Genomic DNA, 20777 nt, shown 5'->3' with positions numbered 1-20777 from the left:
ACACTTGGTCAGCAATGCCCTGTGAAGAGCGGAGTTGGAAGCACAACCGAGATGAAAGCTTGGCTCGCTTTCTGGTGGGTGGTCACAGATGCATTCCACCCTCCCTCCTTTAACCAAGCCAGCAGCAGTTCAGTTCACGCTCCAGAGGAGGTAAAGGCCTTCCCACAGTGGGCCAAGAGCTCCTCCAGGAAACCCGCAAGGAGCAGAGAAACAGAGGGAACCCCATAAGGAGCCTCGTGCAGGGCTCTATTTCTTGCAATTTGACTAGGAGTCAACAACTTCTGTCCCGTAGGTGTGACCTTCTGTGAGCTCCCCATGCCGGTCACTGTGGCTGCACAGCAATGATCTCCCCTTGCACTGGGAGCCTCGCCAGGGGAGCTCCTCGAAGTAATTAGATCTTTTCCCAGTGACAGATCGCTCTTGAGCCCCACTTGAATCCGGGGCAGGTCAATTGTCTGTAAGGATATAGCTGCCCAGGGATCCCTTGCTTCATGTCAGTCTCTCTCTCCAGAGCGGACACCTTTCTGCACCCCTCTATTCAATGCTTTATTTTATAAAATCCAGTGCATGAGAGTCTACGTTGTGAAACCTTGCATGCTAACCTCGGCGTGAAGTAACGCAGGATACCCTCACAGCACAGTGCATTGGAAAAGGCACTTTATTTTAGGAACAATTTGAACTGAAAAGGAACCACGGTACGTTTGTCTCCAGGCCTACCAAAAAGACTCAGCGTTTTGACTGCTTTGGACATAAATGCACTCCGGGAACGGAAACGTGGCTTCAGCGTTTTCTTCCACTGTAGCTGGAAGCTCCTGAGTAAAGGCAACAAAAGGCGTTACTCGTGCCAACACTTTAACCTTCCATAGAATACAAATGAAATCTTCTTCCATGAAGAAGTCAGGCCAAAGTGATTTCTAAAAGCATTGCACTTCCTCTCCAAAAAATATAAACCCTTCCATCTCAAATGATCGTCCCACCCTAGTAGTTCCAGTTCTGGAAGCAACAGATACCACACCAAGTCAGTTGAGAGCAAGCCGCCGTGCCTTCTGTTCAAGGCAAAGCAATTCTTACAAATTCTTGACTTGGTGGATTCCAAATTAAGTTTCCCAAACTGACGACAATGAAGCTCATGACACAAATTCAGCTTCAATTCCACTTTCCTCTACTCAGATCAGCCTCCTCATCGGCTTCCACTGCACCAGGCCAGGCAGGCACGCAGAAGACAGAGGAATTGCCTCTTCCCAAAAGCTGTATTTGGCATTGTCACATTCTTTACAGTCCTTAAAGCCACCCTCACACTCTGCTTTCTGTGGTTGACAAAATAGCAGTATGCCCTATTTTGCCTCTACAACTGGTGCACTGACCTTTGAATTTCTTCGCGGGAGGAGAAGAAAGGGAGGAACCACTCCCCTCCGGGAACCGTTTCTGATGCGCAGTCTGGATTTTGTCTCTATTAGCAGACAGGGTAGGCAGGACTTGGTAATGGGGAGAAAACTCTTGCTCATCCGTGAAAACCTTTTCAGTAAATAGTGGGTTCCGGTATTTCCTTTTTCTTCCTGCTCCACTGGGACCGACTGCCATTTGTATCGCAGGAGCAGGAGCAGGTTCAGTCTGGCCAGCCGTCTCTTGATGTCCTGCCGAATCTTGTTCTCCTCCAGTCCCTTTGGAAGTAGCAGAAGCAATAACGCTGCCTTCAGCGAGAGGCGTTCCTGACACAGAGTTTGTAAGCTATTCCTCAAAGCCTTTGTAACGTATACCAGCTCCAAGTCATCATTTGCAAGCACAGAAAGCCCACGGTGACAAGTTATATGATCCCAAAGATGAATTTCTTTTGTAAACTTACCCTTCCCTTGCAGTCTCCAAGGCAGCAGCCTCAGCAGATTTGAAAACCAATTGGCCACCCTCGGGAAGAGTAAGTCTTTCGACATTTCGTCTTCCGAGCTTTCATCCTCCGAGTCATCCTACAAAAAGACAGAGAGATGACTTCCCTCTTGCACTTCACATCATTGCTTTTCAAATGCTCATCTACTTTTCAAGTGAGCCTTTATGCCTCTCCTTGAGGACAGTGATCTAACAAAACCGTGCTACCGAGACTTCCAACGCACAGAAGGACCAAATTCTTCTTTCCAGGAAAACAAGAAGTCAGACGCAGAAGTGCAGTCAGGAAAACAAATCGGCCACTGGAACTCTGCTGGCAAACTGAACTTGCTGACCTAATGCATGAACTGTTACTGACCTAATGCATAAAAACATCCCTCCTTCTTAAAGCTGGGGAGTAAGTTTTCTTTTTTCTCTTTTCTACAGGAAAGCAACGGTCTTTGCGTGGTCTTTCCTCTGGTGACTGACTGGGGGCTGTTGCTAAGAAACTACTTCAAGTGGAGTCATCAGTGGTCTGTACCGCTGAAGCTGGAACTCAAGGAGTAGAAACTGATTCCTAGTATTTCAAAGAATGGTATGAAAAACGAAGCAGGATTTTTCCTGAGGACTATCATACCAGTCAGCAACACCTGACAGAAGCTGGCGCACTTAACACAACTTTTACACTCACCGTAAGATTCACTTCCGCTGACTCATTCGGCTGCAGCGCTGCAATATTGTTGGCCCTTTGTAGATGGTGGGATGGATGCAATTCATAGTCCTGAATCCTGATGCTGTTCTGCAGAATCTTCACCAAACGCACCTAAGAGAAGCAACACATTTCACAAATTTATTGTGATTCTGCCCCTACGCTTTTCCAAGAGATTTTTTGTCTTGCCCGCACTTACCAGCTCAGTGTCTTTGAAAGGCAGCTGCAGGAAGCTCTGCACAAGTCCCATCTCCCGGCAGGTTTCAAACATGTGCAGTAGCAGCTCTTCTCTATTTTCATCTGTGGAGTGCTGCTGCAACAGGCCCCAAGCATCCACAAAGCACCTGGACGTCATGTTTTGGAGATGGAAAGGAATAGTAAGAGTAGAAATTAAAAGAAGCCACAAAATTACTGTGTTCCAAGTTCGAGGGAAATGTGGGGGATGGGGATTAATATTACTGGTTCTCCACCCTTTGCAACATTTGAATGCCAAAATGCTGGGATATATTTCTTTACCTATTGGACAGGAACACAGAGAGGACAAGCTGCACTTCTCTGGAGCTGGTGATCAATGGCTTTGTGACCCGTATGTAGGTGAGGGCTTTCCTGCATTCTCCTTGGCACATGAGGGTCTGAATAACCCTCTGACGCAGCCACACCGCAGTCTTGGCTGTAGCTGGATGATAGAGCAGGGGCAGCGAGTTCTGTAGAAGGCAGAAATCAGGTTTAGTTTCATACATGCACACACCCAGGCAGCACAAACGGATTCTATTGATGTTGTGACAGGCGAGAATAACCTTCAGCATCAGGAAGAACATGCATTAGGTTGAAAAGCCACTTTTGCAGTCTTCTGTCTCAAATCTTGCTGCTGTGATCAAAGTGTTTAGGTTGAAAGTACCCAAAACCCTGGTTTTGAGAAAGTGCTCGGCTGGTCCGCTGAACATAACCTAAGCGGACGGCTTTGAAAATTTAGCTGGCAAGCACTCTTCCAGGTGACTTCTTCTTTGTCTTAACCACTTTCCCATGAAGAACTACACAGAAGCTTCTCACCGTTTAGCACCTGTCACTAGGTAAGCCCCAATGCTTTAACATCATTTTCTAGAGGACAGCCTGCTACTGTAAGGTACGTCTAACTGAACGGAAACATACTTACTTCATAATCATTGTGATCGAGCAGCCAAAACCCTTGAATGAGCTGAACGAGCCCCTGCGGGATAGCAAAGGCTCTGCAGAAGGACTGCAGTAACGTTCCTGTGTTATTTGGCAAGGCCTGCCCGATATCCAGCAGCAAGTACATTGTCTGATATCAAGTGGCAAATTAAGGCAAAAACATTTGTAACACCAACAGTGTATCCCATTACATTTAGAAAAACATAACGAAATAAGAATAGAAAAGGGGTAGGAAGCAGAAAATACTGATGTCTTAAGTGTGGCCATCTGAAGCTGTTCTCGCCTAAAGACAGCCAGGTCCTAAGCACAAAATGGCATTCTGATTAAATAACCAGAAAGAAATACCCTTGGATTTCCGTAAGGCATCAAAAAATGGTCAGCTTGAGATAGTTAAATGTTTCCCTTAGAAACACAAATCAGTTGAACATCCAGTGTTTCATTTTTAAAGCAAACAAATTCTACAGTTGGTTTTCTTCCTCACTGCCTGAGCAGATAAACCAACGTCATTGACTATGTGCTTCCAATAGAACTGAGCTCTGAAGGATAAACGCTGGCTCTAAACCAGGACGCACACCGCTCATTGCCAGGGCCGCTTTCTGACCCCTGGTTTTAGGGACACTTTCTAAGAAGGCAGCTCTGGCCTACACCGTTTTCAAAGCCCTTGCTCTCTAGGCTCCCCTCTGGGGCAGGCAACAAACAACAGAGGCAATTCTCTGTTTCACCAGCTTAAACCACTTAAAGCCCTGCTTCTGACAGTGCTTCTGTCTACAACTTTGTCCTAAACAAAATGTTTTCACTTGCACTGTGTTTGAAGCACAAATTAAAATATCTTCTTCAAGAAGGGAGATGAGAAACGTTTAAGACCATTTCTGCGCCTATGCTGGAGGTGTAATAAACAACCAGAAAGGATACAATTGCGTGTTTGTCGATTTCTACAGTGTCTTCCAGCAAGTAGAGCTGCAGCAGGGCCTGAAAGGAAACATGAAGTTTGTTAAAAACTCCTGTCTTCCACCAGTCTCTGCTGTTTGTGTGGGGTTGGGGGCAGGGGTGGCATTTTCAGGGAACACAGCACTCACCTTTAAACTAGGAGGGGGATATTTCCCAGTCGGTTCTTCGCCTCTGCACCACAGCTTCTCCACTCGCTTTCCCAAGTGGGAAACCATTCCGTCAATCATCAGGCCATCCAAATCCCATTTTCCTCTGAAAGAAAAAGGAGCAAGTTTGCTACAAGACAGCAACACCACCCCCACGGGGCACTAAGCAGAGGTGTGCGTAAACATCTAAACACAGGACAGTAACCTCGGTGTTCAACGCAACGCGTGCATCACCAAAGCCAAAAGTCCCGCTGGCAAATGCATCAAGCACAGCAAATACAACTGTGGAGAGAAGAACCGTTCACTTCTACTCCTGGACTGGCAGTGCAAGGGGGCCGGAGTTGTACTGAAAGGCTTACCTGGACAAAAGCATCAGTCTCTCTCGCTGAGCTCTGCAGTGGCTCTGAAGCAGACGGTAATTGTAAAAACATCTAGACGAACGCTGACTCTCATCTACAGGCAAGAAAGGAAAAGCAAGTTATAGATGCAACAGCATTTTCTAAACCGATTCTTTTGACTCCAAAAGAGAGAAGATCATACAAGCTAAGCATCAAGCAGCACAAGCAAGCCTCCAACTCTGAAAGAAGCCAGTCCCATTTCTGCCTTTCTTAAAAGAAAGGTGAGACCTCGATTCCTTCTTGTCTCAAGGGCCATTTCAAGTTGACAGTCGAAGCAGCATTCAGAACACGTAGTGTAACCTGAAGTTCACTACCAAAAACATTCTCAAAGGGAATAGAATTTACAGTCCTTCCAAATGAACAAGTATTTCTCACCTAAACCCTCTGGAAGGAGACCCGAGCGACAGAACCACATGACCATTTGTGCATACAAGGAGTTGAGGCCGGCTAGCTCGTGCTTATCTGTCAAGTCTGGAAAATACAAGAAAAGGCACAAGATGGCTTTGGTTATGCAATTCCTTTCCTTTCTATAGAACTCCCTTCATCACACTAAATAGAAAGTGTAAAAATAAGACGGTAGAAATCCCTGCCTTTGCATTTTTCTCTCTGTATTGCTCTCTGATCTGAAGAAAAATCTCACCATCACCACCAAAACAGAAAGCAACCCCAACTAAGGACAACATTCTCTTTCCACAACTACAAGACAACTAGCATTCCAAACCTTACTAAAACAGATTCACTAGTTCTCTTAGACAAACCTTCACAAATCCCTTGGGCTTCTCTTGGCAAACAGTTGAAGATGGTGCTAAGGTTGTACAAGCGGAACTGGCACTGATGAAGAGACCGGTGTGTCTCTTGGTCAATGAAGGAGCCATCAAAGAGCGGGACACCTTTGCAAGAAGAGACATGAAATCATTAGCCTCTAGAGCGATTTCAGAGTTTCAAAGTACATGCGTACAATTATCAGGTACCGGCAGATTACTGAATAAGCTCAATAGCAAAGAATGACTTGATGTTTGGGGAATGACTTGGCTACTACTCACATATTTGGTTAAATTCATCTGCGGCGTGGAGTGCTCTGTTCCACGCGCACTCATGGACAAACTGTAAATTTTCTGCAGCACTTGGCTGCTCTGTAAGAAAAGAGAACAAAAGAAGAAGTGAATGACCAATTTCAAACTAGAAAACACAAACCAGAAAAACAACCTCACAAGCCTTACCTTCGGCTGTCCAACGGTTAATGTACCCAACCAGAAGTTCTGAAGAACCAGTCTCGGCAGCTGCAGACAATAGTGCCTCTAACTGCTCCTCCTAAGCAGAACACACAAAATCAAATGAGCGACTTCCATGCTGGCACTCTCTGAACCATCAACAGCACCATTCTCTGGACGATATCATCACAATTGAGCAAAGGCAACTAAAAATCGGTTTGTGGGCTAGGTCACTTCAGCCCTTGCAATGCTCAATGAAGTATTTTTTAGCTTCTCTCTCACTACTCAGGCCTTTCCTTTTCCTCAAACACCGACACAATATACACTGTACATCAGCTAAACTAACACACAACTTTAAATCACACTTGGGAAGATGCTTTCTAGGCTTGTTTGGCACAAGCGGATTGATGTGGGAAAGATGGAGTGAGATGAACCTTCTTTCAGGATTAGTTGCCACATTCTGTGCAGTGGCTCGGAAGTTGCCATTTGGCCAGTTTAGAAGAAAACAATTCCATTTCTTCTCAGACAGTTAAATAATTGTTCCTGTTCTCCCTTCTGTCCTCCGTTTTCAAGTTGATCAGGGAACCAAACCCCAGCTCATGACGATCGATGCAGGGAGTGCAAAGGACAGGCAAAGAAGATGGAACAGCTTTCCCTGCCTTCCTCAACAGCTCTGTTCTTCTTGCTTCTCCTCCAGCAATGGTCTATTCCTCTCTAGACACTCAATCCCGGATCGGGTTTCAACAGGAGACAAGGGCAGTTTTATGCTCCCAAGAGTGGACCTAAACCATTACCAGCTGCGTGAAACTGGCAGGAGACGAGCGCAAATATGTGTGGGGCTGGGCAGGATGAGCAGAAAATGGTCTCCGATACCCAAAGCAGTGCAACAGAAAACTTGGGAAGGGCCCATCTCTCGACATTCGCAGGAAAGAGACAGGAAAAACTCACCTCCTTCCGCAAGGGGGTGCAAGTCATACGCAAAACTCCAAGGCTCAGCAAGCACACACCATCTGCAGGAGCAAGGAATGTTGGACAACTTTACGGACCCTCCCAGTTATCTTACGAGCAGCAGTACTTGGAAAGGTATAATTGAGCACCCATTCTCTGCATTAGAGCACTCATAGTCCTTGTTTCAAACAATAATTACAAAAATCCCCCGGGCTACCAAGGCGCTGTACTTGCAGCTTCTGTTCAAAGGCCTTTCCTTTTCTGGCCATCACCATTTCACAGGCTACGTTACAAAAGCACCAAAAAAAGCACGTTTGACAATATTAAATCCCTTGTTGGGCTGGGTTTATGGGGCTTCAGGGTCTTTTGCTTTGCCTTTTGATTGACACAATGAACAAGAAAACCAAGAAATGACACCTGACCTCAAGGAAAGCTTATCACTATTAAAAGCAATTAAATACCTACCAAACCCACAGCTGCTTACACGAGGAGTCTCGCCAGGTGCTAGGTAAGAAGGAGGACCTCTCCAAGCTAGACTCGTCTGGTCTACCATAATATCCAAAACGAGGTTTGGAGAAGCCAGGCTCGTTACCGTATCCAGCGACCACAGTGCAAAATAGGGGCAATCGTGAAGGGATTCCGGTCTGCAAGAAAACAAGCGCGTAAGCTAAACACCAACATTCAAATGAATTATTTGTAGGGGCAGCGAAAACAACTTAATAAAACTCTACCTTAGCGAGGCTGGCATCTGAGCATTGAGCCAGCCATTAACGTCAAACACGCCCAAGTAAGTCGACAGGTATTTCTGACCACTCGCATACCCTTGCCAACTGAAGAATGAGACGCTGGCGTTAGGAGATATTACTGAAAAACACAAGACACGGTTTCTTCCTTGTAGAAAATACAACACATCTGATATTTTTAAAACACCACTTTCTACTTGGGCTTAATTCAATCCTATCGCTCAGGAAACACAACACTTATCGAGAGTAACACAGACATTTACAGAAGGGAAAACATCTCTGAGACGCGTTCCAGACACACTGCCCGTTTTTCTTCTTCAAACTGCATCGATGCTAAGCCAAACCAAACACACAGTCAGTCATTAGGGAATTAAGTTTTCCATACATGAAGAGCAGATCAAGACCTTTAGCTGGACAAAATGTTCAGCAAAAGTGCGCTAGGAACGTAGGCACTGCCCCTTTCTGAAAGCATCAAAATAATGATCGTATACACTTGTATCACTCCAGTGGCATTATCAATTCCCACAGCTGACTCAGTGACACGGTTCAAGAGTAGCTCCTTTCCAGCAGGTTCAAGAGAAAAGAACATTGTTATCACATCAAATCGCTATAAAACCCCCAAACTTAACAGCCAGGAAATCGGAATCAAAAGTCTAATATAAAACATTCACAATATTAAATTTCTCTGAAGAATCAACCCAACACAGACATCAGAACAAACCTCCATTCATGCTGTCGTCTTCGTCCAGACGGTCATTGAACTCTTCGACCGTCTGACACCCGAGTAATTTCATATTGCTGTTCTGCCCTGTGCGGGGAAAGATTACATCCGTGAGATCTAAACCGAACTTCTCTTCACAGCATGCCAAATCCTGGGGAAACAATAAAAAAGGAGACAAAAGGTCATTTTGAGATACAAATGTACTTTCTACCTCAGCAGCAAAGAACGCATCAATCTGATAGAAGATGCATAGTATATTGTATACACTGTCCATGAGCTCACTTCTGACAGCAAACAGAAACTACGTCTGGGGCGCAGGAGAATTCACTGGTGAATTCCTTCACCGAGCACAGCAAACAGGGAAAACAGAGAGGACATCCAGAACAAGGCCTTCAGGCAGAAGTAAGCAAATTCCTTCAGGACACGCACAAGAGCCGGCAGGACTGGGTTGAACCTCTGATATTGCTTACTTAGAACACGGTGGGAACTGAAACACTCTCTTTCCAAGAGCGGCTTTCATTCATGCAACACAGGAAAATGTGTCTTGTGGACAAAGAGCAGATGTTGAGGAGTGTCTTTGTTGACCAGAACTATATGAAGACACTTCTCAGATGAGAAGCGCTGCTCGGACTCTGCTGTGAAAGCAGAGACTGTACACTCGTCAGGAACTGAACGTACAGGAGCTCTTTGCAGATGCCTCTCCTGGGAACACACAACACTGCAGTATCAAATGGTATGACCTGTTTGCAAGTAGTATGGATAAAGTGCTCTGGAAGACTCAGCAAAGGACTTTCTAGTTTAAGTCTGCTCCCAATTTTGTTGGTAAACATTTTCCCTGCCAACTCAACTGATACTCGCTTAGAGAAAACGACTGTTTTCATCTTTTCACATCCATGTACCTCTTACCTCATACATGACTCGTCCTGATTCCGTGCGTCTTCGTTTAACAAATGTTAACTGCAACATCCGTAAAGTCAAAGCATCACCTCCACTGGAAAAGGTACAAGAGATGACATTTGCTTACAAAGCTGCTTTATAGTCCTCATTATCATTTAATTAGGTCTAGACTCAAGTTCTGTCAACTGCATCAGTCTCCTGCACAGCTAAGTAATCCAAGGAAAAACTATCAACTAGATGTGAACAAATATAGAACAAAGGAAATCAATCCAGTGCCTCACTGTAAGTTTTCATTCACCTTTTTTGTGTAGACTGAACAGCCCACAAGTAGCAGGAGTTGCCAGGATCGTTCGCAGGCTCTTGAAAAGTAAAAGCACAGACAGGAATCCTTCCTCCTTTGAGCCAAGAGTTGTGCCTACAGGTTTAAGAAGGAAAAGAAAGGAACATGAATGAAGAAAATAGGTGATCCTCTGGCCCTAACATTGGCTCTATTGCATCCTAACTGTTTGACGTAGCCACAAGCAGCATGATTTCACTTACTCCCTCGTCAAAGTTCCTATATTCCACAGCGAGAGGGAGCCGTTGGAAAAGCCCACGACGAGCTGATTGGTTCTGCTGATGAAGTAGAGCGTGGATGCTGCTCTTCTGCAACAGCTTTGTAATTGGAAACAGAGATGTCTCTTTCCTCTCATCGCCGTTTCTCTTATTTGAGCAACTTCACCCGGAGAAGCAGTGGCAAAATCGAGATCTACGCACACAAAAACACACACAAAAAATGAACAGAAGCAGAACATTCCCAAGTAACAGGACACCTCTGACATTAAGCCACTCCTGGTTTTAAGCCTTTCAGGACACTACGATGGCAAATGGCCATCTGCAATCACTAGTCAGAAATGCCTGCTCACAGGTGCCTTCAAAGGGGGATGCAGACTGGTGATTTAAAAGACACACCCGTTCCTGCTTTCAAGTCCAAGTTTATAAACTGCGAGCTTACCCAATATTTCTATTTTCTTCTGGCTCCAAGAGAAGTCGTGCAAACAAAGGTCGACCAGAAGAACATGCCCGACATCTGTAGCCACTGCTGCCACTCCAGTGAACCACCGCAGACTCGGATGGAGGTACCGATTGCTTGCGTTGACTCCTCCGTCATTAGTTACAGGTTCAATAGCAATCACCTATAGGAAAATTACAGGTTAATATTTAGGCTCCTTGACCGCTAAGCAGAAATCATTCCAAAGTGGAGCCAGAATTTGCACATCAGAAACAAGAAAGTAAAAGAAGGATCATTAGACTGAAAGCCGAAGTGTTGTTTCCAATTCTATCAAGGAAAAAAAAGCCCTGTACACAAATCTGTTACTGCTTTCCAAGTCCTACGCTTCCTGCACTCATTGAACTGAATTAACTTCAATGGTGCAGCCTAGTTGACACCTCACAGGTTCCACTGTCGGTGAACTCCAAAGACAATGGTACTAGTTAGCCCAGGTTTTTACATCGAGGCCCTCTTGACTGCACCGTTTGAACTGACAAGACGTTAATGCAATACAAATAAAATACCTCCGGCAACGACACGTTCCAAAGCTTTTCCTGAAACTGACTTATGCACATCTAACAGCGGAAAAGCTTTGTAATTTCAAATTACATAAAGAAGTACGTACCCTTCCTGGAAGCGCAATGGATTTAACCACTCTGGATCCTTCAACGTCATACAAACAGAGAGCATTTCCAACACCAACCAGCAGCCCCAGTCTCTTCCACCAGGAAAACTCCTTGACCACACGGACAGTGGGAGTCCGTCCGTGAAGCCCACAGAAACGGTACGCAGAGAGCCGCTCGCCTGTCACGGGGTTCACCACCTCAAGGTGAGGACCACGTGCCAGCCACGCCAGGCCCTTGCTCCCTGGAAAAGAAATGAAAACAGCCTGAAGTAGAATCTTTCAATTGTCCAAGATTGGTGCAAGTTGTGGTAATTTCAAAGTTTCACTTTGCTAATCTTTGCATGTGAGCACTTAGAATTCTTACAACATCCTTTTTGATCTCTCTCCACCCGAGGCTTCTCAGCAGCACCCACCTGGCACACCTGATACTCTGACCCTGTGCTTCAGGAACCCCCCAGGCAAGAATTACTTTGTACCAAGACCTAAGTGAAAAGAAAATGCTCACCTCCAGAAATCTTGCCCCACAGCACAGAACCTTGCGGCAGATCATCTTCCCCAAGCGCCTCAATAGTCTCCTTCGGGAAATTCAGCAGACTGCTCGTTGCCTGCGCCGTTAGGGATCGCATTCTGCACTCTAAACAAAAAAAAACAGGAAAAGAGACTCGTGCCAGCCATAAATGCATCTGAGATTGACACAAGTTTCATCACTATGCAGAGAAAAATCTCCTCTCTGGCACCTGTAGGCTTTTTCCTTACAAAACCAGCCCTGGCGCAGTTTGTGATCTCACAGTAGAGCTAAAGCTTTCCCTTGATTTGATACTTTAGTATTTACTGTCAATTGTCTTCTACTAGATGTCACATACCATCTATGTCGTGTTCACTTTTGGTATCTTCCTTTGGAACATTAAGCTGTACTAAGTCCTTAACTACCTTGGTTCTCCACTGCTTCCAGAAAAGGGAAAGTGGATATTTCCACATTCCTGGCAATTCAGACTTTCAGAGCTCATGATTAGAAAGGACGTTTCCACACGCTTCTGAAGTGAACATAGCACAGACTTTGAAACACTGGGTTTGCTACACTTAGATCTCCTATTCCTTATTCCAATCCCCTCCTTCCTCCTGCCAGTCCCTGTCACATCTTGGTGGTGTTTCCAAAACTTCCCAGGCCTTTCAGAGAGCTCCCACACTAAAGCTGTTCCACGCAGAGCTCACACTGCACAAGGGCAAGAGAGACGCGTTGCACAAGAACGCAGAAGCTGGGGTGATTTCCAAGAATTAAGAAATGGCTAAGTAAGAGATATTCCAGACACAGGGAAATACAAACTACTTCAGTGAACTATGATTTGCAACTTCTATGGCTTCTTCAAAAAGCCTCTGGAAGACCAGACACAATAACCTGGGATGATTTACTCATCCTATCAGAGACCCAGAAGGCGATGGATTGAGGAACACTTGGTCCGTTCTTTCCCACTAGAGCAGAAACACCTTCTCCCCGGCGTTCTAACCAGTTACCCAGCCACCTCCGACAGGTGTTCTCCCACATCACTAGCCTCTCATTCCACAGGGGCTTTCCCTGCCCCGTGTGGCTGAGACAGCGACACTTCCGAAAGCCAGTCCTGGATTCATCCTCCCTTGCACATCACTTGCAGTACCTGGACACCAGGCGCAGGTGCTCAGTGGCCCCGTACGGAACAGACACGCAGCCTTGCCAACACAGCAAGTCAGGAGTGAACCAGCCGCTTCCAGCCTCCACTCCACAATGGCATCGCACCGCTCGCTCCTCCACACACCTCCTCGGGAATCATCGCATCACAATGCAGACCACGGGCCTTCTAGAATGATGGGATGGCACTTGCTCCAAGCCCCTCCTCCAGCACCGTCACCTAGAGACGGCTGCCCGGGACCGTCTCCAGGGCCTTTGCAATATCCAGTGCTCAAACACCCTCTAACACACAGAACCTGACCGGCTGAGCAGAAACACCATTTGCACCACAGGGAACTGGCCCAGGCTTTTGGCGTCTCTCTCCTACCAACGTCACTCTGCTCTCCACCACACAGGTGGAACAACACCGACCCAGCACAGGCTTCTCTCCACTACTGCCCTAAACCCATAGCCGACACCTTACTGGGAGAAGACAATGAAGTAACAGAGGCCAGATTAACTTGGTTTCAATGCTTTAACAAAGCAGAAGCCAGGGACATCCACGCAGGGAATTACAGCGGTGCGGTAAGGGAAGGAGGAGCTTTGCTCAGCAGAACAAAGACAGCACCCAAGAGCATGGATGGGAGACTGCACAGAAAAGCACGTGAAAATGAAAAGCATTAGGCATGCCCAGGTTTCTTCCCATCAGCCAACCGTGATTGTCAAGGGTTTTTCCCCCCTAGACATATGGCTTAGGAATGGGGAACCAGGCAGATAAAATCCATAAGAAATTATAAACAATTTCTATTGCCATCTGGGTATTAGGATGTTTGACTTGTATCACTCTGCTGCGTTAAACAAGGATTACTGGGAAATCAGAACAGTGGGAAAACAGAGAGCGATTGGTTAAAGCCATGAAGCCTTTAGGCTCCTATAGTGACTCTATTCAGATCCCATTCTCAAAGGACAGAGGGAAAAGAGGGAAGAAGCCAAAGAAAAAGAAATGGAAGACAAACTAAGCTCTTGGGATTAAAACACAGCCCATTTCTTGAGTAACAGGCAAAGATGACAACCAGGGAAATTTTTGACCTTTAGTACCCTACCCATGAGCCCCAACAGCTCAGATCCTGGAGCCGATGAAGACCAGAGACTGGATTGGCCTTTACAAGACTAAAGCAAAGCAAACAAAACCAACACAGACCACAACCGTGCACTGCATCCAGTTGACCCAGCCACCTCCGACAGGTGTTCTCCCACATCACTAGCCTCTCATTCCACAGGGGCTTTCCCTGCCCCGTGTGGCTGAGACAGCAACACTTCCTAAAGCCAGTCCTGGATTCATCCTCCCTTGCACATCACTTGCAGTACCTGGACACCAGGCGCAGGTGCTCAGTGGCCCCGTACGGAACAGACACGCAGCCTTGCCAACACAGCAAGTCAGGAGTGAACCAGCCGCTTCCAGCCTCCACTCCACAATGGCATCGCACCGCTCGCTCCTCCACACACCTCCTCGGGAATCATCGCATCACAATGCAGACCACGGGCCTTCTAGAATGATGGGATGGCACCTGCTCCAAGCCCCTCCTCCAGCACCGTCACCTAGAGACGGCTGCCCGGGACCGTCTCCAGGGCCTTTGCAATATCCAGTGCTCAAACACGCTCTAACACACACAACCTGACCGGCTGAGCAGAAACACCATTTGCACCACAGGGAACTGGCCCAGGCTCTGTAACTGCTCTAAGCCCACAGCTGACAACTTACTGGGTAGAAGACATCAAATAAACAGAGGCTGGATTGTCTTGGTTTCACTGCCTTAAGAAGGCAAACAACAGGCTCATCATTGCCCTGGCACCTTTTATTTCAGTAAACATTTCTTACAACTACAAAATGAAACCACGAACTTATAATGTAGTCAGTCGAGAGAATATTCTGTCTTCTGATCTCATGTGAGATTTGATATTATATCGTGTACTCTTAACCAAGGGCTACCTTACTGCCAGTTTATCCAACCTTAACAGCTCCGGGATTGTCTTGCTGGGGCTCTGCTGGTTGTCCTCTGCCTCATGTCAGGATCCAAAGGAGATATAATCCAGACACGAGTGGGGTGGTACAACAAAGCGTGCGCTCCTGCCCATGTGTGAGAGAGATTCACTGGAGCAGTCTGTGCAGCTAACTCCATTACTGGTGAAGTTTGTGACGCTGTTCCTTCTCCCCAGCCTCCCCCTAAGCCAAGAAGTCCAGTTTCGCTTACATTTCGGCCCAACCTAGAAAAATCCTTCACCAGCAAGCATTTATTTTATTGAAGATACATCTGTTGGATGAAATATGTTGGTTGAGTTGTGGTGCACGGGCTTGGTTTTGTTACCTGTGTTCTCTCCTTCTCTCGTGCAGTTTCCTTGGAGAGCCTGGGGTAGAAGCTCACGTGTAAAACAGCGCAGGCTGCACTGGCATCAGTGTAGAAGCCCAGAGAGGGGACAGTGGAAAAATGCTGTCTTCTCTCAGGGCTCTGTTAAAGGAGCATTTATTTATTAGTGTGTTTCATGTTTCTGCTAATCTTTTTAAACATAAAGGCAAATTCTGCCTCCAGATGTGCAATTTTAAGTACATTAATGTATATTAAGTGTTGAGTTTTCTTTCTTTTATGTGGGAGCCTCTCCAGTTCTCTCTGGAAATCCCAGATTTTTGAATTCGGCTTCAAGTATCGGTTCCCATCAGACTGGAGAAAAATGGTCATTAGGTAGAGGAGAGATTGGAGAGAACATTGCTCACTGAGGGACCACAAGGGTGAGCCGTCGGCAGCAGGTTGTTCTAGGCAAGCCTCAGCACGCTGCCTCTTGTGCAGGGAGAATCCTGGAGGGAAGACGCAGCAGGGACAGGGAGACTGCAGGAAAAGGAGCCCAAAAGAGTGGGCCATCAGGTTTCTACGAGTGCTAGTAGAGAGACAGTGCCATAGAGCACCTTTTTCTGTAAAAGCAGCCAGACAGCAACTGGAAAGGGATCACCGTATTTGAGAAAAGGTGGGAGAGGATTTAATTCTGTGCAGATGGTACTTGATCCTAATCTCAAACGGAGGATACTTTGGCCATCAGGTCTGACTTTCAGCTGGAAGGGCCACTGCTTGGAGAAAGGGATAACACCAAATGGATTTTTCTTGCTCTCATATAATGCAATAGTTTAGTTTTTAAAGCAAAACAGTCTTCGGTTAAGGAGGACGTTTACTTCTCTTCCCTCCTGTGGGCTGCATCATACAAAAAACTGTCTTGTTTAAAAGATCAACGGGATCAGCAGAAAACTCTTTCCTTGTTAAACATTTTAACATGTATTTGAACAACCAGACTTTATTACAAAAACGTTTGTGTCGCGGGAGCTGTCTAATGTCTACACTCGCAATAGCCTTCCTGTTTCTGGGACACCTGCAGAGGAACAGGGCACTCAAATAGTCGGTGCAGATCACGACCACTCTTAAGAGTTATATTCCACCTTGACCTTAAAATTCAGATCACTAAAACTTAGCCTGACTTTTCTTTTCGGAGATGAAATGAGTCCAAGGTGGTCTAACTGTACCTTATTTATTTTTAAAAAGATTTCTCCATTACAGCACTTTATCTGCGCCTCTGATACATTTCTGAAGCTTTTCATAGGGCGTACGCTGCTATGTTTTGTTAATTTGTTTGCGTGAACTAAATATAAGCCAGGTTATCTTAAAACTTAATATACAGGTATATGCAAATGACTTAATTGTTGTTTTTTGACTTGTTGCCTTCTGAAACCTGTTTTGGTAAAAGTGCCTTAATTGTACAGGTTTATCGGCACAGCCGGTGTGGTTTTATTTCTAGGGCAGAGAATCTCTCAAGGAGCCGTAAGAAGCAGAGCTCAGAATGACTAAAGGCAAAGGTCTTTTAATCCTTTATGAAATTCCTTTTTACTCTCCAGCAGTTCCCACTGTGGTTGCTTTGTCACAGCAGTGTAATGGGCATGAACCACACAGTTTCATCTTCACCAATAAATGCCAACACAGAGAAAAGCGAATCCTCGCTCCTCTCACTCACAGCTCTTGCTCACAGCCAGCCCCATCTCCAGGAAAACAGTTCACCAGGTTCTATTTCATCTTATTTGCCTTCCATGTTTGTTACCTACAGCCTGGAAACTCTACCCTCAGAAAGCAAATCCCAGGGACTGGGTGCATGGCTTTCTTAAAACAAAGCGCTGCTTCTTAGTTCTTGACCATCTTGTTCATCTCAGCAATTGTTGCTCTCTCCTCCCCACAGGAGAGATACGGCACTAAAGCTTCTGTGCATTATAAAGGTGTACAGAGGAAAGCGTTCATTTTCTTGGCTGAGGTGCTGGAAACACTTGGTCAGCAATGCCCTGTGAAGAGCGGAGTTGGAAGCACAACCGAGATGAAAGCTTGGCTCGCTTTCTGGTGGGTGGTCACAGATGCATTCCACCCTCCCTCCTTTAACCAAGCCAGCAGCAGTTCAGTTCACGCTCCAGAGGAGGTAAAGGCCTTCCCACAGTGGGCCAAGAGCTCCTCCAGGAAACCCGCAAGGAGCAGAGAAACAGAGGGAACCCCATAAGGAGCCTCGTGCAGGGCTCTATTTCTTGCAATTTGACTAGGAGTCAACAACTTTTATCCCATAGGTGTGACCTTCTGTGAGCTCCCCATGCCGGTCACTGTGGCTGCACAGCAATGATCTCCCCTTGCACTGGGAGCCTCGCCAGGGGAGCTCCTCGAAGTAATTAGATCTTTTCCCAGTGACAGATCGCTCTTGAGCCCCACTTGAATCCGGGGCAGGTCAATTGTCTGTAAGGATATAGCTGCCCAGGGATCCCTTGCTTCATGTCAGTCTCTCTCTCCAGAGCGGACACCTTTCTGCACCCCTCTATTCAATGCTTTATTTTATAAAATCCAGTGCATGAGAGTCTACGTTGTGAAACCTTGCATGCTAACCTCGGCGTGAAGTAACGCAGGATACCCTCACAGCACAGTGCATTGGAAAAGGCACTTTATTTTAGGAACAATTTGAACTGAAAAGGAACCACGGTACGTTTGTCTCCAGGCCTACCAAAAAGACTCAGCGTTTTGACTGCTTTGGACATAAATGCACTCCGGGAACGGAAACGTGGCTTCAGCGTTTTCTTCCACTGTAGCTGGAAGCTCCTGAGTAAAGGCAACAAAAGGCGTTACTCGTGCCAACACTTTAACCTTCCATAGAATACAAATGAAATCTTCTTCCATGAAGAAGTCAGGCCAAAGTGATTTCTAAAAGCATTGCACTTCCTCTCCAAAAAATATAAACCCTTCCATCTCAAATGATCGTCCCACCCTAGTAGTTCCAGTTCTGGAAGCAACAGATACCACACCAAGTCAGTTGAGAGCAAGCCGCCGTGCCTTCTGTTCAAGGCAAAGCAATTCTTACAAATTCTTGACTTGGTGGATTCCAAATTAAGTTTCCCAAACTGACGACAACGAAGCTCATGACACAAATTCAGCTTCAATTCCACTTTCCTCTACTCAGATCAGCCTCCTCATCGGCTTCCACTGCACCAGGCCAGGCAGGCACGCAGAAGACAGAGGAATTGCCTCTTCCCAAAAGCTGTATTTGGCATTGTCACATTCTTTACAGTCCTTAAAGCCACCCTCACACTCTGCTTTCTGTGGTTGACAAAACGGCAGTATGCCCTATTTTGCCTCTACAACTGGTGCACTGACCTTTGAATTTCTTCGCGGGAGGAGAAGAAAGGGAGGAACCACTCCCCTCCGGGAACCGTTTCTGATGCGCAGTCTGGATTTTGTCTCTATTAGCAGACAGGGTAGGCAGGACTTGGTAATGGGGAGAAAACTCTTGCTCATCCGTGAAAACCTTTTCAGTAAATAGTGGGTTCCGGTATTTCCTTTTTCTTCCTGCTCCACTGGGACCGACTGCCATTTGTATCGCAGGAGCAGGAGCAGGTTCAGTCTGGCCAGCCGTCTCTTGATGTCCTGCCGAATCTTGTTCTCCTCCAGTCCCTTTGGAAGTAGCAGAAGCAATAACGCTGCCTTCAGCGAGAGGCGTTCCTGACACAGAGTTTGTAAGCTATTCCTCAAAGCCTTTGTAACGTATACCAGCTCCAAGTCATCATTTGCAAGCACAGAAAGCCCACGGTGACAAGTTATATGATCCCAAAGATGAATTTCTTTTGTAAACTTACCCTTCCCTTGCAGTCTCCAAGGCAGCAGCCTCAGCAGATTTGAAAACCAATTGGCCACCCTCGGGAAGAGTAAGTCTTTCGACATTTCGTCTTCCGAGCTTTCATCCTCCGAGTCATCCTACAAAAAGACAGAGAGATGACTTCCCTCTTGCACTTCACATCATTGCTTTTCAAATGCTCATCTACTTTTCAAGTGAGCCTTTATGCCTCTCCTTGAGGACAGTGATCTAACAAAACCGTGCTACCGAGACTTCCAACGCACAGAAGGACCAAATTCTTCTTTCCAGGAAAACAAGAAGTCAGACGCAGAAGTGCAGTCAGGAAAACAAATCGGCCACTGGAACTCTGCTGGCAAACTGAACTTGCTGACCTAATGCATGAACTGTTACTGACCTAATGCATAAAAACATCCCTCCTTCTTAAAGCTGGGGAGTAAGTTTTCTTATTTCTCTTTTCTACAGGAAAGCAAAGGTCTTTGCGTGGTCTTTCCTCTGGTGACTGACTGGGGGCTGTTGCTAAGAAACTACTTCAAGTGGAGTCATCAGTGGTCTGTACCGCTGAAGCTGGAACTCAAGGAGTAGAAACTGATTCCTAGTATTTCAAAGAATGGTATGAAAAACGAAGCAGGATTTTTCCTGAGGACTATCATACCAGTCAGCAACACCTGACAGAAGCTGGCGCACTTGACACAACTTTTACACTCACCGTAAGATTCACTTCCGCTGACTCATTCGGCTGCAGCGCTGCAATATTGTTGGCCCTTTGTAGATGGTGGGATGGATGCAATTCATAGTCCTGAATCCTGATGCTGTTCTGCAGAATCTTCACCAAACGCACCTAAGAGAAGCAACACATTTCACAAATTTATTGTGATTCTGCCCCTACGCTTTTCCAAGAGATTTTTTGTCTTGCCCACACTTACCAGCTCAGTGTCTTTGAAAGGCAGCTGCAGGAAGCTCTGCACAAGTCCCATCTCCCGGCAGGTTTCAAACATGTGCAGTAGCAGCTCTTCTTTATTTTCATCTGTGGAGTGCTGCTGCAACAGGCCCCAAGCATCCACAAAGCACCTGGACGTCATGTTTTGGAGATGGAAAGGAATAGTAAGAGTAGAAATTAAAAGAAGCCACAAAATTACTGTGTTCCAAGTTCGAGGGAAATGTGGGGGATGGGGATTAATATTACTGGTTCTCCACCCTTTGCAACATTTGAATGCCAAAATGCTGGGATATATTTCTTTACCTATTGGACAGGAACACAGAGAGGACAAGCTGCACTTCTCTGGAGCTGGTGATCAATGGCTTTGTGACCCGTATGTAGGTGAGGGCTTTCCTGCATTCTCCTTGGCACATGAGGGTCTGAATAACCCTCTGACGCAGCCACACCGCAGTCTTGGCTGTAGCTGGATGATAGAGCAGGGGCAGCGAGTTCTGTAGAAGGCAGAAATCAGGTTTAGTTTCATACATGCACACACCCAGGCAGCACAAACGGATTCTATTGATGTTGTGACAGGCGAGAATAACCTTCAGCATCAGGAAGAAC

General features: G+C 46.2%; 1 protein-coding gene across 1 annotated transcript; it reads right to left on the bottom strand.

Annotated features, from left to right (window-relative positions):
• Positions 1-2366: 2366 nt before the first annotated feature.
• LOC138726348 (protein ELYS-like) lies at positions 2367-19033 on the bottom strand. Its single transcript, XM_069868033.1, has 22 exons — positions 18760-19033; positions 18113-18207; positions 11909-12037; positions 11404-11645; positions 10743-10923; positions 10289-10496; positions 10047-10163; positions 9758-9842; positions 8119-8135; positions 7853-8031; positions 7388-7449; positions 6449-6539; positions 6272-6361; positions 5987-6118; positions 5604-5699; positions 5190-5283; positions 4813-4936; positions 4649-4705; positions 3720-3866; positions 3083-3270; positions 2766-2910; positions 2367-2680 (listed from the first exon to the last, which is right to left on the bottom strand). The coding sequence occupies exons 2-22, from the start codon at positions 18144-18146 to the stop codon at positions 2498-2500; spliced, it is 2601 nt and encodes an 866-aa protein (XP_069724134.1). The 5' UTR covers positions 18147-18207; positions 18760-19033; the 3' UTR covers positions 2367-2497.
• Positions 19034-20777: the final 1744 nt, after the last annotated feature.

Source organism: Phaenicophaeus curvirostris, chromosome 13 (assembly GCF_032191515.1).
Source record: "Phaenicophaeus curvirostris isolate KB17595 chromosome 13, BPBGC_Pcur_1.0, whole genome shotgun sequence".
Classification (NCBI taxonomy): domain Eukaryota; kingdom Metazoa; phylum Chordata; class Aves; order Cuculiformes; family Cuculidae; genus Phaenicophaeus; species Phaenicophaeus curvirostris.
This window is presented reverse-complemented; position numbering and strand designations above follow the sequence as displayed.